Raw genomic sequence first — 20,711 nt, 5'->3', positions numbered from 1 at the left:
GCAGAAGTGAATATAAAAGTTAAATTCTGAACATGATTCTTACAACAAAATGCAGCAAGAACTGAAAGAGTCTGGTGCTTTTATGGGAGGCAGAGAATGGAAAATTCCACCTTTTCTTTTTCCAATTAAGCCAACAACCATTGATAACATCACAAGTTACATTTTCAATACATCAAGAGAATAGTAAGTTGAAGAGCTTTATAGATGTTGTATTGCTGGAGGAGTGCAGAAAAAAAATTCTGCTTCTTGCCCTTCTCTTAGTTCTTGACTTCCTGTAAAACAACCGATCTCAGGGTAAATAGTGTCCTCTCATCCTCCTGTTCTCAGCACCTTCTAGGCTTTCAGTGCCATCCCAAATTCAGCTAAACATGCACTTCAGAGCTTCTAACCCCTTTCTTGTTACTCACCCTGCGCTGTTTGTTGCTGCCATTTTGTTATAAAGCACTGTGGGGAAGCCAAAGCGTGTTTGTGCTCCAGGTGTGTCAGCTGAGCCTGTCTGTAGTGAACAGGCCTTTGCAGGCATTGCCCTTGGAGCTTCCTCGGCCGAGGCTTTGCAGCCAGGGCCCGAGTTTGAAGCAAACTCGGGCAGAGTTGCTGCAGGACACGTCCTCCGTGAGCTTGGCACCCAGCCTCAGACATGGGGTGCTGCTCGGAGAACGACAGTGCCAGCAGGCAGCACTTAGTGCAGTGTCACAGAATTTATATTAATAGAGGTATAAATTTGGGAAAGATTAGTTTTTAATTTTCACATCAGCAGCAAATAGCCTCCTGATCAATGTGAAGGCCTTTTAAAACAATTTAGTTTAATTTACTCATAATTTTCTAATATTCCCTGCAAAGGTTACATGCACTAAAAATAGCTGGATTGAATCAATTTGTGAGCCCTAATCCTTAAAAAGAGGAAGTAGTTTTCTCATCGTTATTCTTCATACTTAATTATTTTACATTACCAGTCACCATGGAAACATACAAATGTAATTCACTTACCGATGTGGCAATTATTAGAACTCGATCTTGCGAGTGTTTTCAAGTTCTTTGAGACTGAAGAAATACATTTTTCATTAAGCAGAGAAATGACCCTGAGAATGAGCTCTGCTGCCCCGTGGCAGGATGCCTCCCGCTCCCGCTGTGCCGTGGGCAGTACCTCCCAGGGCACAGTGCTCCTGGAGCAGTGCCGTGGAGCAGCCGTGGCACCGCTGCTCACCCACCCGAACCCCAGGGAGCTTTAGGCTTTTCTGTGCTGCTCGGGCAGCGTGTGCAGGTATATGTTTTCAGCAGTAGCGCTGCTTTTCTCGAGGATGCACAGGGATTGTTTTGTTCTTTTACTGGAGGGCCAGGTGACTGGTGGAGGCAGCAGCGCTGCACTGGCAGGGGCAGAGCCTGGTCCCTGGCCAGCTGTTGGTGCGACAGTGGGTGGTTTTATATTTGTTTGGTTGGTTCCTTTTTTTTGTCTTCTTTCCTTTGCTAGTTTCAAAGGGATGGGCAGGGCAGCAGGGTTAGGCCAGAAGGACGCAGGATTACAAGCCCCAGTTTTTCCAGTTTATCCCGGGAACCAGGGGCTGGTTCCTGGAGCAGCATGCAAACTCAGGCAGCAGGGATGGAAGTTTGGCTTAAGGAACACGGACCTTGCTCCTGACAGTATCTTGTCACTGGTTCCAGTGCAGGGAACCCATTGGCTTTTATCCAGCTCTTTGCATATAGCTGTGGAAAGCACTATGGTCTTCAATTATAGGGAAAACTGTTTTTAATCTGTTGTTTAGAAAGCCTCCTTAATCCAAACCCTGATGTAAACAATGACTTATTCTCTGAGGATGTTGGAATATGCATGACATGCTACATGAGATAGCCATGAATGGAAGGTGCCTAAAATCACAATATTTCATATGAAATTGTTGTGAAATCTATTTCCCTCTCCAGGTGGGTCCATTAAAATAACTATTGCATTTAATAACCAGATGGATTAAAGTACATTTTTGTCAAAGCCCTGAACTTCTTTCTCAAAGTAGAATTGGAATCCGGCACAGTAAACGAGAGTTTTTTGCTGCAGGGCGATGTCTCCCACTGGGAGTTCGGGGTACCCAGGATCAGCTCCAAGGTGGCAGGGCTTGAACAGCGTTCCTGACAGAGCCTGTTATCTGGCAGCACCGGGGTACACAATATCCTGCACATCTGGCCTGTTTGGCTGTAGTTAGCATAATGCTTGCTGGTTAATTAGGCTTTTTATCTTTGCATTTGTCTGGGAACATCTGAAGCCTTCCATGTTGCCTGTCACTAATTAGTTGACTAATTAAATAGTTAGTGCTTACTTGCTGACCACAGAGCTCACGCGCGATGAATGGGTTAGTGATGCCCATTGTTTTGTCCTATCTGTCTTTGCCACATGAGCTGACACACATGTGCTTCCCTCTGCCTTCCCTTCGTAGCAAGGCAAGCCCAGGCCATGTGCTCAGTGTCACTGGGCCTGCATCCCTCAGACATTGTTGCCTTCCATTGCCTCTGGTGAGCGGAGCTCGAGTCGTGACAGAGATAAATCAGATGGGTCAGAGCTGGCCTTGTTGCGCAGTCGGCATCACAATGAACGCTGGCAGTGACTGATACCAGACATAAACGAGGGAGAGGATGTGGATCAGGATCAGCCTTCCTAACAGCCTCTGCCAGAAAAGAAGACTCAAGTAGCATCAGTACGGGCTTATGTTACAGTTACGGTCTTGCTTTTGAGACTCTCTGCAGTTTTAAATATGATTATTTCAACTTGAAATACTTGTCCTTTAAATATGTGCAAACACTCTCAGCCCAAACTGTTCTTTCACACTTGAAATTTGTAAGGATTTGTAGATTTTCTCTAGTTACTATTTATGTCTGAATGCCTCTAACTTCTTAGTGAGTGTTAAAGCTGATCTTGGAAATAGTAGTTTTCTCATAAAAAGCCTGTTCAAAATTGGAATGAGTCACAAGGGTTTTTATAGAATGCTGGGCTGCATCTGTCATCCCCTCCTGGTGACTCAGTGGGACATCCACAGCTCTGAGCCTGGTAACCTGGTACCTCTGATCGATGCAGTTCAGAGCAAATACAGCAGCTTTCCAAGTGCAAACACTACACTGAGGTTCTGCAGCTCTCTGCTAAAGCCATGGAGGAGGTGTAACCACTTTCTCTTCTGTTCATATTTAGTTTTGTTTGAAGTTTGTTCCCAGAGCTGTGGAGGAGGGGTAGTGCTGAGCCCTCCAGAGCAGCCTCTGGGCTGCCTGAGGGTTGGCTTGGAAGCACAGCAGACTCTGCAGGCTGCTGCAGTGGAGAAAAAATTACTTGTCTGGCTAAGCTGTGGTCCTTCCCACTAGTGATTAGCGTGGATTTAATTCCTGTTCGTGTCTGTGTGTGTGTGTGTACTCAGAGGAGCAGAGTGAGTGAGGTGCTGACACGTGGAGGTCACTAACTAAAGGGAAGGATGTTTGGGGTCAGGAGTTTTGGCCCAGCTGACTCCTCTGCCAGCGGTGTCCCTGTCCTTCCTGGGCTGCCAGCTTTATGTCGTGACGACTTGGCACTGGGGGGGTGCCTCAGAACGTGCAACTTTGAAAAGTTGTGTGTCCTCCTGCTGGCAGGATGAGCGTGTGTGGTTAAACCTCAAGCCTTCCAAGTTTAAGGGCAGGCTGGTGGCATCTGGGAGCATTTTGAGGCTGCACACTCTGAAGGCAGTGTTGCCGGATTTGCACCGGGCTACATCATGGAGTCAGAATACTCATCTCCTCTGCAATAGTTTGGAAAATTGGAGTCTGGTAGACAGCCATAAAAACCCCACCACCTTGGTTTTGACATGGGTAATTGGCCAATAATATTAAAAGTGTCCTATTAGCAAGCTGGAATCTGCATTGTGTGTTACTCACTGGAGCACTCACACAGCAGTAGGCAAACCGGTGAAGTTTCAACCACACTTTAGTTTTACTGCCCAATTTATGGTACCTTTATTTGTGGAAAATGGTGTTGGTGTCTCTCTACTATGGTTTGGAATCTGCCAAGTGATTAAACAGCGAGAGACTGTAACTACCAAGGCCATCATCAGATAGCCCTCATTTTCTGTCTAGAAAAATAATTGCCCTTTTTGAGGAAAATGAAACACTGGAACACTTGTGGAATGGAAATTGAAATTTTAGGAAGGAAGTGCTCTCACTGAAGCAGTGGTTGGATGGTACTTTGCTTAGGTCAGACTCAAAGCCAACTTAGATTTGGGATGGTAGGGCTGCCCTCGTGAACTCTGTAGCTGTGGAAGGATATGGATGGGTCTGATTTAGCTGTGTGTTTTGAGTAGGCAAGGAAAAGAACTCTTCATATTTCTCTGCCCTGTTACAGAACAATTCATACTGTAAGAACTTTGCCATGTTGATTTTAGTAACCTAGATCCTGAGAATGCCGCAGATCTTGAGTGGATGCTCTAGTTTTTGTAAGCAAAACCAGTTGCTGGGAAGTGAGAGGTGATTGGAAGGGACAGATGCAGTGACAGCCACAGGAGAGGGCTGAGGTGTTTCAGAGTAGTGAGTTATAAGGTGGATGGGAGTTCAAAAGAAGAAACTGGAAAAAGACATGTTTGGTAATGTTCAGAGAGAAAGCTAGATTGTAGACTGATGTAAAGCCATGAAAAAAAGGAGGAATTAGTAAAGGAATTGGAAGGCAACAGAGTCAGAGTTGCTGGTGTGTTTAATTATATTGCCTAGGAAAAGAATAACCACAGTAAAATAACCACAGAGAAGGAAATCTAGGACTAATCACTTGAAGGGGGAAGAGTGAGAGGACTAGTTTATATAACCTAGCAGGAGAATCCAAATTTAACTGGGGAGGAACATCTTATGAGACAGGATTGCCCTGGGTTTGCTGGGACAGAGTTAATTTTCTTTCTAGTAGCTGTGTTTGGATTGAGTGTGAGAATAATGGTGGTAACTCACAGATGTCATTGTTACTAAGTAGTGAACCAACAAGTTTGAAGTTTGATGAGGGACCCAGCTGCCAGTGGAGAGAGAAGCACTCCCAGCATCCGTGAAGGGTGTTAGTCAAAGAGTGAAGTAAATGTTCTTTAGCTCTTTAATGCGTTCTTGCTAAGATGTCAAAAATGGTGACAGTGCTGGCTTTCATGGCCTGGGCTTAGAGGTTGCTCTTCTTAGGGTGACAGCATCTGATAAACCTGGCAGGAAATTCCTGGGGGAAAAAAAAAATACAAAGCACTGTTCCATCAAAATAGACATTTTTGAAGGGACCTTGTTGTTTTAATACCAGGAGGAAGCAACTGGGGCATGATGAAATATTTTGCGGAGAGAGGAAGAGTTTTCATGGGCCAGGTTGTGTGGAAAGCCCCTCCTTGGGACACTTGCATTGACAAGTGCCCCGTTAAACACTGTGCTGTTATCCCTTTTTTTGTTGAGCAAATTCATTCACAATCTTAACACTTTTTCCTAAGGTTGATCCAAGGGAGAACTGGCTAATCTTTGTTTACTGGTAATTGAAGAGGGATAACTTGTAGGTGGACATCTGTTGGTCAGCAGTGAATCTGGAACCCTGCTCTGGGGGCTGCAGTTGATGCCCTCAGAAAAGGTTCTGGAGAAGAGGTGCTTTTGGTAGGTGTTGATACAAACAACAAGCCCTTCTGCTGCTGGTGAAGCCAAGTATGGCTACCCTGGGAGGCAGAGGCAGCGGAGGAAAGGGAAAACACTGGGGCTGGCAAAGGAATTCAGTGGAGAGACAATGTGGGAACACATTGCTTGGAAAGGTGGCTCCAAGCAAGGCTGTAGTGCTGAGTAACACATTTATCCTGGAGTGACAGCACGAGTGAGGGGGGGTTTCTTTCTAGTTATTCATATGAGCAACCTTTGTTAAGCTGGGCATTTCTATCTCGAGTTTTGTGTGGAGCTGGGAAACCTGTTAGAATATCTTTGGAGATGTCTCTTCTCCAAGTCACATCCTGATTGTGTGTTCTTGAGGTGTTTCCTTAAAAAAAAGTCCTGCTTTGGATAAATGGTTATATTTGCGGGGAAAAGGAGAACTGTCCCATCTGCCCTGTACGGTGAGACGGACACCCGGGCAGGCCGAGTTCCTGCGCCTTGAATACAGGTTATGGCCTGCTGGGACTCCCATCATCATCTCTGCTTCTGCTCTCCTTCCTTCCCACAAAATCTTAATGTTCCTTTTTTGTTTCAGAGAGGTTTCTCTGATTTCAAAGTTTTGTTAATGCAAGACTTTATCACATCTTACTTTTCAGCATTTAGTGCTGAAATCAGAGTATTTTTTACTGTTTTCAGAATGAACTCGAGCTGCCATTTTTATAAGGGCTTTGCTGCAGTGAAGCTGAGGATCCAATATCATTAAGACTTTACTTTTGGATAGGTTATAATTTCAGATACTATTGTTTAAAGATTGTGTACACAGGAGAGCACTTCACATAGTTACCAATTTTAGGCAGATAAAGCATTATCTTCTGTCACGTTTTTATTTTAGTTTTCATTGATGTCTGGAAAAATAATTTTAAAAACCGCAAGATTTCAAATAAATTGAAATGCTCGGGTTCATGGAGACTACTTCGCTGCACTTTATTTTTTGTAACAAAAGTGATTTGACTTGTTGTGGTAATGAGGGGTTTAATGAAAGCAACTAATTAAATTATTTGTTCAGGCAGTTTCCACCGTCTAAGCCTCCATCATTATGCCACACACAGGAGGAAAAAAAGAAGGTAGTGAGACATCAGGCAAAAAATGCAGCAAAATGAGCAAGGAATACGCTAACAGATTCACAAACACCGGGATGTATGTAAAAACTGTACTAAAACTTTTCTGTGTGTCCTTTTGATTATGCTCAGTAAATTGGTAACCCTGTTTTATTTTGAGGACAAGGGTGTTCAGACTCTTTTTGTAGCTGTCCTCTAGAGCTGTGCACTGAAACCCAACACCTTTTACTTATTTCCCTAGATACTCTAATCCCTCCCTGCTTTACCAGTATCTTTGAGCTGTTCTTCCCTCTGTATCCACAGCAACGTGAATCCCTGCTGGAATTATTTGCTTCTAAAATGCAGGTGCACTTGTTTAATGTTGCACTGGTTCAGGCTCTTAACTTGAGGACTTTTTCACCAAATGGGAACCTCCACTTTGCCCTGTTTCATGTCAGGCATTGTTATATTTCTTAGCAGCATCTAAGTTACTCCCAGTCCTGACAGCCGCTGCCTGTTTCCAGGGCCTTGGCTGTTTTTCAGTTAAGAGCTTTTAGGCACCAGTAAGGAATAAAAAGCTGTAGTAAATAAGCCATCCTTTTGTTAGCCTAGAAATAATGAAGCTCAAAATCCCCAGCCTGTCACCGTGTGGTGACTCTGCCATTGCCCGGCAGGAGCCGCAGCTCCCCTCTGGTGCTCAGGCTTGCCTTTAAGTGCCTGTATGTATGTCAATGTACGTATTTTCAACCTGGGGTTACGCGTGCCAGCCGCACTTGTGGAGCCAGGCCTTTGTAACACGAGCTACGACATTTGTTACTTATTTAAAGATTCTGATAATTTTCACAAATACTACCAGCCTGTGCTCAAACACTGAACAAATTCTGACGCTCGGCAGCAGCAGGGGTTTGCCTCTGTGTGTGCAAATGGGGCCGCTCTTTGCTCGGAGCTGTGCCGGGAGCTGTGCGGGCAGTGTGCGGCGCTTGGAGCACGGGCACCAGCCCTGGCAGCTCTGCAGCTCTCCCCCTGCACCACCCTGCCCTTGAGGAGCTTCCAGCCAGGGTGCTTTGTGCCTTGGTTTTCCTCAGTGTAAAGTGGGCATCAAAGATAGGACTTGCTTCATCTCATTTCATCCAAGGAGATGCTAATCAACATTTTGATGCCTGCGAGATGAATGAGTGGGAAACATGAATTAATATTTGGGGCATATGGGGATGCCATGGGAGCGCTGAGGTAGAAGTAAATCATTAGTTAGTAAATCGTACTGACTTGAAAGGTCTGATTGAAGCCTCCCGCTCAGTGGGGAAAAAGGGAACAAATACCGTATGACTGGGGCAATCCTGGATGCCTGCGTGTGGACTCAATAGAGGTAGAGCATCTGCAGAGGAAAATGGTATGTGACCGGATCAATAAAGTGCATCATCGTGCAGTCATGCAAAAGAGGCACATTAATGGTGCCTGGAACTTCGGTTCTGCCGTGTTTCTGATGCTGGCTCACAAGGTTTCCATCCCAAATATTAACAGTATTTAAACATAATGTTACTGTAGCCCCTGGATTTGAACACCTGCTGGCAAGAGGCCATGCGGTCTGTAAAGACGACTTCAGCTCCACACTCCTTGCTCTGAGGATAGGAGGATGTGTTGGGTGTTTATGTAATTAATCCCATGTAAATAAATGCCCAGGAGCCGTGCTGTGTCGGTGTGTGAAGTTACTGTAGTTGTTGTTCGCACCCCGGGAGCGGCGCTCCCTGTGTGCAGATGGCATCACTCTTACACTCTGCCTTCAGCTTCGTGGATCAGGCTCACTCTCATTTACATAAAGACCATTTTGTATCACTCAGCCAGCATAAGGTGGCCATAAATGAAGAGCAAATTCTATTTACATCCACCTCTGCAGAGTGACCTTAATTTAAATGAGAATCAGGCCCATAATCTGTATAAATATATGCACTCTGTTACATTAAGGTTATTTATTACTTTGTGCTCGGCCTGAGTATGCATGGAGATTTACCACAGATAATCCATAATCCAGAATTAAACTATTAATATGCATTTTGAGAGAGGCAGCCATAACCTTGAAATTCCTTGGTTTAAGTATGACCTTTAACTTTGTTTGAATATATTTTTTAAATGTATGAATAACAAATTAACATTGGTTGATAAAAAACATTCTGATTCCTTTGTACCATTTGCATCAGTCCATCCTTAACTTACAGAAAGCCTTGAAGATTAGAAGGCTTAATCACTCATAATATTTATTTGTTTTCAAATGTCAGATCATATTTAGTTCAACATACTGTCAGTCTTGTCCCCCTCCTTGCCCTGGCATTACTGAAACTGTGGTGGAAATTGTTCTTCTCTTTGTAGCCAGAGACAGCTGCGTCTGAGCAAAGTGAAACACTTTGTCCCTGTGTAAAGGAATTGCTTTCTGTGTCCTTCTGAACATGGAATTCTGAGCTACGCTGTTCCTTTGACGTGCTCTCTGCATTTCTTCCAACTGGGGCTGTTTGTTTTTCTTTCCACAGGCCACGTCTGAAGTTCAACAACCTGACCTTGATTTCCATTCATGGCCTTCCAGGAAAAGACCCACAGAGCTCCAAGCATAGAAGATTTTTAATTAACAGGTTTGACTTCACATCTAAACACTTTCATAGCTCCTGCAGAAAACATAACACTTTGTAATTCTTGTGAACTTGTCCTAAATTTTAGATACATCTGTAGAGATCCCAAAATACTTCAGTCTGTCTATCCAGCAGGCACTCACCTGCAAGAGGAGTTGGGTAGAATTACGAGTAAGGAAATAGTGCCAAAGTAGTAACGTCAGGACAGCCATCCATAGTGTTATACCAGGACTGGGGTCTCTGCTTTCCAAGGCTTTTTTTAGATTGTTTAGATCTCCAGGTTGAAGCCAAATGACACAAGATGTCTGCTCACTTTTTAAATCTTGTTCGGTTTTTAACTTTAGTGAGTTCTGTTCTAAATAATGCGGAACCGAAGAATGTACAAAAGTTAATATTAGTAACGTGATTCAGAGCAGCGTGTGGTGGGATGCAGAGCCCACCAAGGGTGGTGGGGATTTTGCTGAGTACGGGGGGAATTGTTGCTGTTGATAAGTTTGGCAGAACTGTTCTGCATCAGTTCTGCTGCTCCTGAGCTGAGTGCCAGTCCCTGGGCTGCGGCAGTCTGTCCCCAGTCCCAGCCACAGCGCTGTGCTGTGCACAGCTGAAGGGAAACGGTGGAAGAGCCCTGTCTAGGGACTGTCTTAACACTTCACACACTTCCTTGGTTGCTTGTAAATGTGATAGCTTCCATTTAGTCAGATAAAATCTTACATACCTCTTTAAAATTCACAGTACATAATTCTCATTTAAATACAGTATTTTTGGGTTTTATTTTGGAATAAATCATCGCTGTGGACTTGAACATGGTTGTTTTGAACTTTGAGAAGCATAGAATTAAAATGGATCAGTTATTCTGAATGGTTGGGGAATGAACTTACACATAGTTATTTAGATTTGGCATGTGACTCTTTGGAGCCCTCACATTGTATTTTACCAAATCTTTTCCTCAGTGAGCTGCAGTGCACTAAGGGGCTGACTCTTTAAATGACAAAACAGCTCCACAAGGTCTGCTTGCTGAACCTTACAAATGAAATCTCTGCAAAGATGTAAAAATGGCGTGGTGGGAACCTCTTTAAAACCATCTGATCTCATTTGGAATTTTGCCCTGACAAGGAATTTTTTTTAAGTAGTTACCTGTATTAATTTTTGTACTGTAGAAAGGGGTGTGTTCAAGTACAAATCTAGCAAGTGAAAGGGATTGTATGATCAAATAAATGCATGTACTCTTTTTCCTAAATTCACTGTAGAAGAGAGTTGTACTAACAAAGCATCCTTCCTGACAGAAAGTTGCAGTTCAGTGCTGCCTCACCAGATTTAGCTGTTAAAATCTGAAAGCAGATTAAGAGTGAAAATTGAACTCTGCAGGGTATGATTTCTGAAAGCATCCCTGTGATTTTGGAGTGTCAATCTCCTGGGAGCTGTGCACCTCAATTATAAAGGTGCTTTTGAAAGCCTTCCTCTGCCCTTAATGTCCTTTTTATTTATAGATTTCTGCATTATTACAGTTTAGCATTGTCAGTGGGTTTCTTCCCTTATTTATTTGCCTCTGGTATCTGTGAGTACAGAGGATGCAGAGCACCTCAGAAAGCCCGGCAATTCAATCCTAAAATTCCCCAGGTTGTGAAATCAACTGTGTTTGCTCCTGTGGCATCCTGAATGCCAGTTTTGGGAATTTGGTAGCAACAATTAGTGTGGAACCAGGAGCTCTGTATTGGGATGTGTGTCCTGGTGTTAATGGCAAAGCAGCAGCTGTCAGTGCTGGTCTCTGCCCGCGCTCTCTGCTGCAGCTGCTGGTGCCACAGAAAAGCATCAAATGCTTGAGCACGGGCCCAGCCCCTTCTGTTTAATCACTTTTAGGCCTGTGGAACAGAGTGAAATATTTTTCATCTCTAAGTATCAATAGAAAGTCAGGTTCTTGGGCCTCTAAATGGCCATGAGCTTAGTTTGGCAGGTGGAATGTATTTTCTGTAATGACTTGAGTTCACAGCCTGGCTGAAGCCCAGGGTCTCTGTACTGCCCATTCCTGTCCTGAGGTTCTGGCAGGGGTGAGAGTCGGCTTCTTTCACACAGTATGTTCGTGGTCCTCCTTCTTGCTGTGCTGCTCTGGTCTCATAAGCCAGACATCTGTGTGACACCAGCCATTCGTCTTTTTTGCTTGTTTTAAACCTGTTGCATTCTTTTTCACTACATCCTATTGGTTTATTGCTCTACAAAGCTATAAATGGGCTTGCCCAGTTCTCCTGAAAGAACCTAACTGAACAGGCTTTGCCTGGTGCAGGTTTTTAGTGTCCAGGAGGTATGGAGTTGAGCCCAGCTGGATCTGCACTGTGGGCAGCAACCCGCTGTGCATTTCCATGGTGGGCCATTGCCAGGCTCAGCAGTGTTCAAGGGTTATGATGGACCTAGATGGGAATGTTCTCTCTCTGGTCCTCCTCACATTTTACAGCAATGTGTTTGTTGTACATCTGTATGGAGGTATTTTATCTTCTGGAATCTTTGTCTTTGTAGAAGGCTATTAAGCAGAGAGGGTGGTATAAATGCAATAGTAAGCAAGTGTCCTGGTATTTGCTGTGTTGGATATACCTGGTGAGGGCATACTCTGAGCCTTAAAAGATCTTTGGAAATAATTGTAATTTTCATTACTGAACCATTAAAAGAGGTTTTGTTCCGTTTGGATTTTGCTTTAAAATTGGCTTTTTAAAACAGCAGCTTCCAGATCTTTGATGCTTCTCTCACACGTAGGGACATCTGATGCTTTTTGCTTGGAACGGGCTGTCACACCCCCGAAACATGAGAAAAGCAAATCTTGTCCGGGACTGTCAAAGTGAACACGTGATTTTAGGGTCCTGATACTGAATTCACACTGCTGGAGGATGTTGCTTGTGATGTGTGCTCTATGCACACCCTGAACATCCCAGAGCTCAGGACCAGTTTAGTGTGTTCTTAGTATTTGTCATTCTTGCATTGTGGAAAAGTTCATTAGGAAAAGGGTCACCAATAGAGACTTGAGCTCTCTGCCTTTTACTTCTACCTCTGACAACCATTTTCCTAGCTTTCTATTTGTTTTTTAACTTTTTGGGCTAATGCTTTGGAATACGGATGCTAAAATGATCGGGTGCATTCCCTGCATTTGTGTCTCACCACAGCTGTGACTGGTGAAGCTGAATAGCAAAGGAAGGAAAGTGGGGAAAAGCTAAATAAGGAAGTCTTTTCTTGAAAGAAGAATTGGACTGTTAAAGTATTTTCTTTGCAGGTTCAAAAGTCTCCACCTTCCATCAACCCGCAAAGGAAAAGCAGAGTAAAGCATATATTTCTGACTTTGTTCTTAAATTACGTGGTTGTAAGGCCCAGTGCTGGAAGGGATTGTTTGGTTTCAGCAGAAAGTTGTCAATTTGTAACCAAGTATTTCCTAATGCCTCATCTTTTACCACAGACTGCAGTAAACTCGCGGCAAGGGAGCAGGCGGAACCACTGGGGGCCTGGGCCGAGCTCACCAGATGTCTAATTAATGCCTGCTGTCAGCTGCCGAAATGTCACTTACAGATATTCTTTCTTCACAGCCACTGTTTTAATGATGAAGATTACGCACAGATGTCACTTTGTTCCTGGGTTAATGTTGTTGTTGGTAAAATGACTGGCATAAACCGCGCTGCCAAGTACGTTGTTGTTTCCAAGGAGAAGAAAGTGCCATACGACTACCTGGTTCTGTGCACGGGACAGAGCTACCAGGTGAGGTGTGTGCATGGTGAAGTCCAGCACAGTATTCCCGGGTTTTCTGCAGTGAATGGTGTTCCCGGGGTTAAGCAGAGCAGCCTTAGCAAGGGTAGCACCAGCAGTTTGCAGCCTGTAGTGCAGCAGGTGTGTCGGTGCTGCTGCCGAAGCCGGAGGAGAGGAGGGTCGGACAGAATTTCCCACCAGCAGTTCCTGCTCGGGGATGGGCATGAGGCAAAGCTGCTGGTGTTTTTGCCACCATAACCTTAAACCTGCTAAGGAGCAGGCTCAACTGACATGTGGCCCCAGCCACAGGAGACTTTAACTCCAGCTGGTCTAATACCATTTGACCTAGTTTTGGAAACGGAGAGAATTCCTTATCAAATTAATTACTCATCTCACGTGATGACCATGCCTAGGCACGTCCGTGATGCTGCTTGGTGTTGTAGCACACAGCTGAGTTTCCAGTGAGACTGAAGCAGACCCTTAGCTGCATGTAAGGTCTGGAATCAAGCTGAGCTCCAGCCCCACTCAGACTCCCTGGGCAGGGTGGCTTCTGGCTCCTGTGTCCCCATGAGGCCATCAGGCTGTGTAACCAGATGGGCAGCTTGGTACAGCCCCCTTGTTGCAGGGCTTTGCCTTACCTGGGTGGTTTGGGGCAGGAGTAGTGAGCAAGGCATTTTGCCTTTAAAATCACAAGAGGGATGTGAGCAATGTCTGCAGCTTTACAGTGCTGTACCATGTCCCACAGCGGTGTCTGGCTGCGCGTGTGCAGCAGGCTCTGTGGTCTGGGATCCCTTCTCAGAGCAGAGCCACGCTTAAGCTGCAGCCCATGGTCACTGTTCAGCAGGGATGAAGCAAAAGCTGAAGTGACAGCTGGAAAAGTGCTCCTGGGAAAAGGTGTTTGGAGGTAACTCTGACTTGCAAAATAATTTATGGCAAGTAACTACAGTGGTGGAGAAAGATATAGCAAGGGAAAAGGCAGGTTTTATCTGCCTTTGAGAAGAAATCCCATCATCATCTAGTCTCATGTTTAAGCTATACAAAAGGATAAGAAGAAATTAGTGGCTTCTGTTTATTACATGAAACTGTAGTCCGTCCTTTTATTAAGTTGTCCCCTATTTGGTAAGCAGTCAAAATAATGCGTAGTAAAACATTATCTGTTGTGATTTAGACTAGTTGAGTAAGGTCTTTTGGTGTCATGCCTGGTTTTATATAACCCAACAGTATTTCAGTTGATCCGGCTGGCAGTGAGAACAGGGTTCAAGATGTGGCTCAGCGGTGCTGAGGAAGTCAGAGACGAGATTCCCTTTTTACTTTGTACAGCTCAGATTGAGTTTGTTAGTGGAAAGCAGCATTCTACAGTGAGCGTGTTACCGAATCTTCACATTTGAACCATCAAGCAGGTTTTGGTCCCTTTCTCTGGGACAAAATCTGTCATTGTAGAAGGTTGATTTTTTGCTGACAAAAGGTGGAGGCAGTCTGGCTTCACAAAGACTTTCCAAGGGCCGTTTAAAGTGATCTGTGTTTCAGAGAGCTGCTGAGATCCCCTGCTATGTGTTGGGGCATTTCTGCTATTTACTATGCAGTCCCTGGTGTTTGCCATGTGCCTCCACTTGCACTGGCAGTGCTTTTTGAAGTGGTCACCCCCAATCCCACAGGAAGTAGGGAACATGTGCACACGTGTGTACACTCGGATCAGTGTGGATCCATGTTCCCTGTGGCCATGGGTGTGTTTGCTGCTGCTGATGTGACGAAGGGTTGGGATGTGCCAGGACAGCAGCCCTTGGGCAGCCAAAGTGAGCGTCGTTGTCTTTTAACGTCTCCAAGGTCTGTGCCATGTATCCACTCACTGACTCATTTCTCCAGGCCTTGGCTCCCACGGGAGCAGGTATCAGTGGAGTTACAAGTAAGTGGCCACAGAGATACACGGAGAAAGTCCCTTCCAATCACTTCACTCTCAATGACGCCCAGGACTGCTCAGAGGCAGCACGCTGGCTGGAGGAGAACCTCATCAGCTCCAAAGGTAAGGGGCTTCGTTAACACACACACTTACAGAAATGTTCTCTAGGCTTATTGTCTCCTTTATTCCATGGTATAATTGGCGCCTGATGAATTCTAACAAAGTCTTTCATCTGCTGTGCTTTGTTTTCCAGATTGATTTACAATTTTTTGTCATTTTTGATACCCAGCATATTTAGCTGAGAAAGAAAGGTTTGAGATAGATTAATTATCTGCAGTTATTATATAAAACAAAATGAGTCCCGAATGCAAATCTGTCCGGAGTCATTAATTAGCCAATTAAATAATAATTTAATTAGTGGATGTGTTTTTCTGTTGTATGGAAAAAGATCTAGATTTGTGGCACAACACAAAGAAAACAAGTCTAAATTAGGAAGTCTCTATCAGTGCTGTATTCAGTTGCATCAGTTACAGAATTTCACATAGAACTGCAAGCTTCTGGTACTTTTTAACCCTTAAAATCAGACATTTGTGTGGATGTGCACCATCTGTGTATTTCCTCAGCCTCGTTGTGTGTGCTCTGTTCCTGTGTTCATTAGTTCATCTGCTGTGTGTGCGCGCTGTAGAAAATATCTAGGACCATCCGGGTTTCTGGGTCAACTTTGAACTAGAGAAGCAGAGACCAAAGAGTCAATGAGTTCATGTAATGTCAGTTCCTGCTTGCTCTGAGTTAGGACAGTTCAGAGCAGGAAAGCTGTCTTTGTGGGGAATTCCTGTTGGCGGAGTGCAAGAGCAGGACTTTCCTGAAGATGCGTTTTACCTGCCTTGTTTGTGGGGTGTAATGAGAATTGGCAGTGGCTTGGTGTGGTGCAAGGTTCACACCTGCTTGGCACTCCTTTAGGGAAGTTCTCAAGACGTTGGAAATTCCTTTATCGTTCTCCAGGTCTTGCTGTGATCAGCACAGGGGTCCATAAACATGGCAATGTTTTCTCAGCCAGCTTTCTGGCCTCAGGCATGTCAGTGGAGCCTCTGGAGCAGTCCGGCTCCACCTGTCCTCCAGCTGGTACCAGCCCCTGCCCACACGGCCTTACCTGGTGTCCAGCTGGTACCTGCAGCTGACTTTGCATAGATGGATGAGGTTGTTAGTTTCCCCGTTTGCTCCTGCTAGTCCTTCATGTAAATCCCTGAGTGCCCAGTCCTGGAATGTACTCCAGTCCCCCTGTGCAGGGATGTGCCTGGGAGCAGCTGCTGGCTGGGGTGTGCGGTGCTGGGAGGTTCAGTCACTCTGCAGCAAGTGGCACAATCACAGTGTCTCACCTGCCTTGGCACGAGTGTCCCTTCTCCAGCCGTAGTAGCAAAGTCGTAGGATGTTCATCTTTGTTATTGCTGCTGGCCTTGGCTGCAGGGTGGAGCTGCGTCTCTTAATGAGGCACTGGCCTGGCTTCATGTGTAGAGAAGGTAAATTCACACCTCCTGATGAGGTTGGTCCGGAGGGACTTCTGGAGGTGTGACACTTTCCCCTTTCCCCCTGCTCTGGCTTCAGTTCCCTCTCCTTGCTCTTCCCATCACATTCTCTGCTGCTGTGCAGAGTGCCCAGCTGGAGAGATCTTTCTCAGCTGGTCTCAGTTTCTCTTACTCCTCACCCTGCTTCTTTTTCCAGCTGTGTTTCTTACAAACATCATTCTTTCAGTCTTGACAGTTGTGCCAGGGCTCTGGGAGGGCTTTCTGCTGCTGAGATCCTGGGAGCAGGGCAAGCACTGGCCCCACGGCTGCCACTGTGGCTTCACTGATGAAACCCAGCCACCTAATGCATGGAACCTATTACAGCTGTAATTGGGACTAATTGAAATTCATCTCCTATTAGCTCCGCACTTTCCATGAAAATAAAAGTAGAATGGAAGTAAAGTAAGGAACAAAACTGCTTTAATGGCCCAAAATGGAGCAATTATTTTTTTCTCTTCACCTAAGCATAGTTTACTGCCTTATTAAAAGCATGTTTGTAGGAATATTCTTGCATTAAAATTCCAGTGCATGATCACCAACTGGAGCCATCAATGCTTTAGCTCACACTGGGTTTCTCCTTTAGCTTTTGCAAACTGCAAAGATTCAGGTCACATTAGGGTCACCGAAATCTTGTGCTTCCACTTGTGGAAAATGAATGAGTCTGCTCTGCAGCAGGACGCTGACATTCAGGTAATAAACAATAAAACTACTGTAATGATCTTTATTTATGGCTGTTTTTTCTGTAGAATATTATTATGTTTACTCACAGATACATACATTTTCATGTAGTTAAATAATAAAAGCATCCTGAGGAACTGCTCTCTGTTCAGTGAACATAATTTTAGTCCATAATGAATATCTGCAGTTCCTAGACTACTAGCACTGTCATCTAAAAAGCCACTAATATTGTAATAAGCAGAAGCAGTAAATTGTTGATTTACAAGAGGTCAATAAAGGAGCATTGCTTTCCCTGATCTAATGCAGTTGTATTTAATATTACCATATAAACCAGAATTTTAATTTTCCTTGAGAAATGTAGGACTCGCATCTGATCTTGTACATCCCCTAAAGCCAGTGTCTCATGCAGTAACCGAGCTTCTCTCTGAGGGGGCTGGTGCTGCCCAAGGGTGAAGGTGTCTCAGCCCAGCCTTGCCCTGGAGTCCGAATGGGGCTTTGCTGGGCTGCCTCAGGGAAGCCCTCCTCATCCTCCTTTTCCAGCCAGGGCATCCTCTTCACTCCCTGCAAATGGAAAACGTGCAAATGTAGCTGAGGCTGTCGGCACCTGCACACTGCATTCTGGCCTGCGCTGTCAGCACGTGGCGTTGATAAAAATGCGTACAGCAGAGCTGGTCTTTACCCACCGGTTCTGCTGGGTTGCTGCTTGCATTACACCCTGCTGCAGCAGGGAAGAAACAGTCGGCTCTTTTGGCCCTCTGCTGAGGCCAGTGCAGCTGCAGACAGGTGTCCTGGCAGGCACAAGCCATGGGATAGATTCTTCTGGCTTGGGAAGTCAGGCCAGTGATGGACACACTGGAGCATTCCTGTATTCTGTATGATATTTATGGAAGTAGTAAGATCTCTTTCTTCTTATGTTTTCAAGTTGATATATTTGCAGGTTGTGTCCCTCTGGTCATTGCTGTGAGCAGTAAAAACATGTTTTCTGTCATTTCTGTGCAGTGTACTCATGGAGCAAGTCTCTTCTCTGGCAGCTATGAAGAGAGATGTTTCTTTGGCAGCTACAAGTAGCCAAACTGATAGGGACAAATAAAATAACCTTGTAGTCAAAGGGAAATAGTAGAACATCTGTTTTATCATTAATATTCTTGGGAGCTGGGGCTGTGTTCGTGCTCAGTTTAGTATTACCCTGTGTCTCATGCAGTAAAACATGGTCCAGTGAGATTAGTTTAGCCTATGAAATAATACAATTTAGGGCATAGGGGATGCTCTCACTTGTGGCGAGATGTAAATGCCACTGCTGAGATAAACGAGTGAGTTGGTTGCAGCACTGCCCAGGTGTGGGACGTAAAGGCACCGGGAAGGTGCTTTTGAGGGAGGCATCCTTGTGCTGACAGGTCAGATCTGAAACACAGGAGCTGATGTGGGTGCGGGCAGGCAGGTGGAGGTGTTTCTGCCTCCATCTGGACCCCCACCTTGGGGCTGGGGCAGCTTAGCGTGGCACAGCTGCGGGGCATGTGGTGCACAGAGAGCCTGCAGGGCTGGGCTCTGGGCTCTGGCCCTCGTGTGAAGGGTCCTTAGGCCCTGGGAGAGGAGTTCCCTACATGAGCTGGGCCATTTTGCCTGGATTACTCAAAGGCTTAGTGGATCACAGAGCAGACAAATGGTTCCTATTCCAAGCAGGGGGGCAGAGGGAATGGGGAGGAGAGGAGCACGTCTCAGTCCTGCTCAGAGCAATGTTTGTGTGTTTTGTATTAAACCATCCTGAGATAAAACACACAGCTGCTCTGCTGCATCCCAGCTCTGCCTCCCTTATTGCCAGGAGGGCTTTAGCCCTTAGGCTGGAGAGTCCCGTTGTGCTCACACAGAACAGACCCTCCCTCCTCTGTTCCTGCTCAGCTCTGACTGTGCCCTTTGAAGCGGCGTTAGCTCGGGAGGAGAATGAGCAGGGCCCTGCCCTGCAGCTCTGCAGTGCCCGGCGGGAGGGGTGGGTCAGGTCTGAGCTGCCTTTGCCTGGGGCAGGAGGATGGAGCTGGGTTCAGGAGCGGTTTCTGTGCTGCTGCTGATGCTCTGCGGAAGGAGCAGCGGTTCCTACGCGCTGCTGTCACGGCAGCTGCTCGGACGGATGGCTGCCTGCAGCTCGCGGAGCTCCCAGCAGTGAGCAGGGATGGAGCTGGCTCTGGGTTGGGCGTTGTGCCGCATGCAGCTGCCTTCAGAGCGGTGCCCAGCTCTCCCCGCCACCAGGGACAGGTACGGCTGCAGGGCCATCCGTATTCTCTGGAGATCGGGCTTTGGCAGAAGGAAGCGGCAGCACCGGTGACCTCCACGAGGCACAAGGGCTTGTTTTCTATAACTTGGCCTTTCCACGGTTTGTGGGGGTTTTCTGCATGATGTATTGAATTTGATTCTGTCTGCTTCCCCCCACATCAGTCCTTTGAATGAGCAAAATTAGGGAGAGAGGGGAGAACAAAATAAAAATGGTGATTTATTTATTTATTTACCCCTAGAGGCTTTTCAATCAAAATAATTTCAGATTATGGGGTCAGGATGAATATCATACTTCTGTGTTAAGTACTTGCCTACTTTGTGGGATGTTTTGTACAGATTCTTCACTAAATTATCTTAGCTGCTGTTGCTAGGTAACATTGTTTGCTTCATAGCATCAGAGAAATAAGAGGGTCAAAGAGAGCAATTCCATGTTATTATCATCTGAGTTATACTAATAAGGTTTTCATTGTATGTCTTAGAAATCTTTCCCTTTTTTTTTTTCCCCCTCTTAGGGAACGTCATTGTCTACGGGAATACAATTGACATTTACACCACGGTAGAAACCCTCTTATCCCTTGGGATTGATGGCTCCCGCATCCATCTCGTGCAGGCTCCGCTCAGCTCTGCCGGTCCCTGCCTGGGTGACGCCGCCCTGGAGCGCACGGTGGGGGAGGCCCTGGCAGGGGCGGGTGTGGCCGTGCACCCGGACAGCGTCCTGGCGCAGTGGGGCCAGGGTGACCACGGCCTCATCGCCTGGGCTGCCTTCACCACTGCCACAAACCCGCTCCAACTGCAGTGCTCAGTAAGTACATGCTTCCTGTGCCTTTCCTTCAGGCTGGTTTTTTAACGCAAAAGCTGTCAAATGTGGATGGTCCCTCACAGATTTGTCTATTTCCTCATTGTCTCTAGGAGATTGAACATTCACTTGTTAGTCTCAAGGATTGTTTTTTTAAAAATCCAAATAAACCTATTGTTAATGCCCTGACTGATTTGGATTAAGATGTATTTAAGTCACCTGACACACAAGTAATTGTTCACTGCTGATTGACAAATACTCTTAATTCATTTTCAAAGTAATTCCAGAAATCCTTTTCTTATTTAAATGTGCAGTTACTCCTGTCTATAGTTATGTGTGTTTGATTGTCATAGGAGAAGCCAAAAACACTGGGATAGTATGTAACTTAATGAAAACATATTTTAAGCAGGTTCCTTTCCCTCTACATCAGTGATTGCAGTTTTTTTCTCTTCCAGTACCAATGTCTTACGGAAGCTGTAGGCATGTTCACAGGTGTGG

General features: G+C 45.5%; 1 protein-coding gene across 14 annotated transcripts in view; it reads left to right on the top strand.

The window, feature by feature from the left end:
- CFAP61 (cilia and flagella associated protein 61) overlaps positions 1-20,711 on the top strand; it is a 96,391-nt gene that overhangs the window by 42,489 nt on the left and 33,191 nt on the right. For all 14 annotated transcript variants that reach the window (XR_004239279.1, XR_004239278.1, XR_004239277.1 and 11 more), the window contains 4 exons: positions 9,203-9,301; positions 12,859-13,027; positions 14,879-15,035; positions 19,930-20,219. Coding sequence is in view for 7 of the 14 variants with exons in the window: in XM_032104358.1 (XP_031960249.1) it covers positions 9,203-9,301; positions 12,859-13,027; positions 14,879-15,035; positions 19,930-20,219 (715 nt within the window). In the remaining 7 variants the exon portion in view is untranslated. The remainder of the gene's footprint in view (positions 1-9,202; positions 9,302-12,858; positions 13,028-14,878; positions 15,036-19,929; positions 20,220-20,711) is intronic.

Source organism: Corvus moneduloides, chromosome 3 (assembly GCF_009650955.1).
Source record: "Corvus moneduloides isolate bCorMon1 chromosome 3, bCorMon1.pri, whole genome shotgun sequence".
Lineage (NCBI taxonomy): Eukaryota > Metazoa > Chordata > Aves > Passeriformes > Corvidae > Corvus > Corvus moneduloides.
This window is presented reverse-complemented; position numbering and strand designations above follow the sequence as displayed.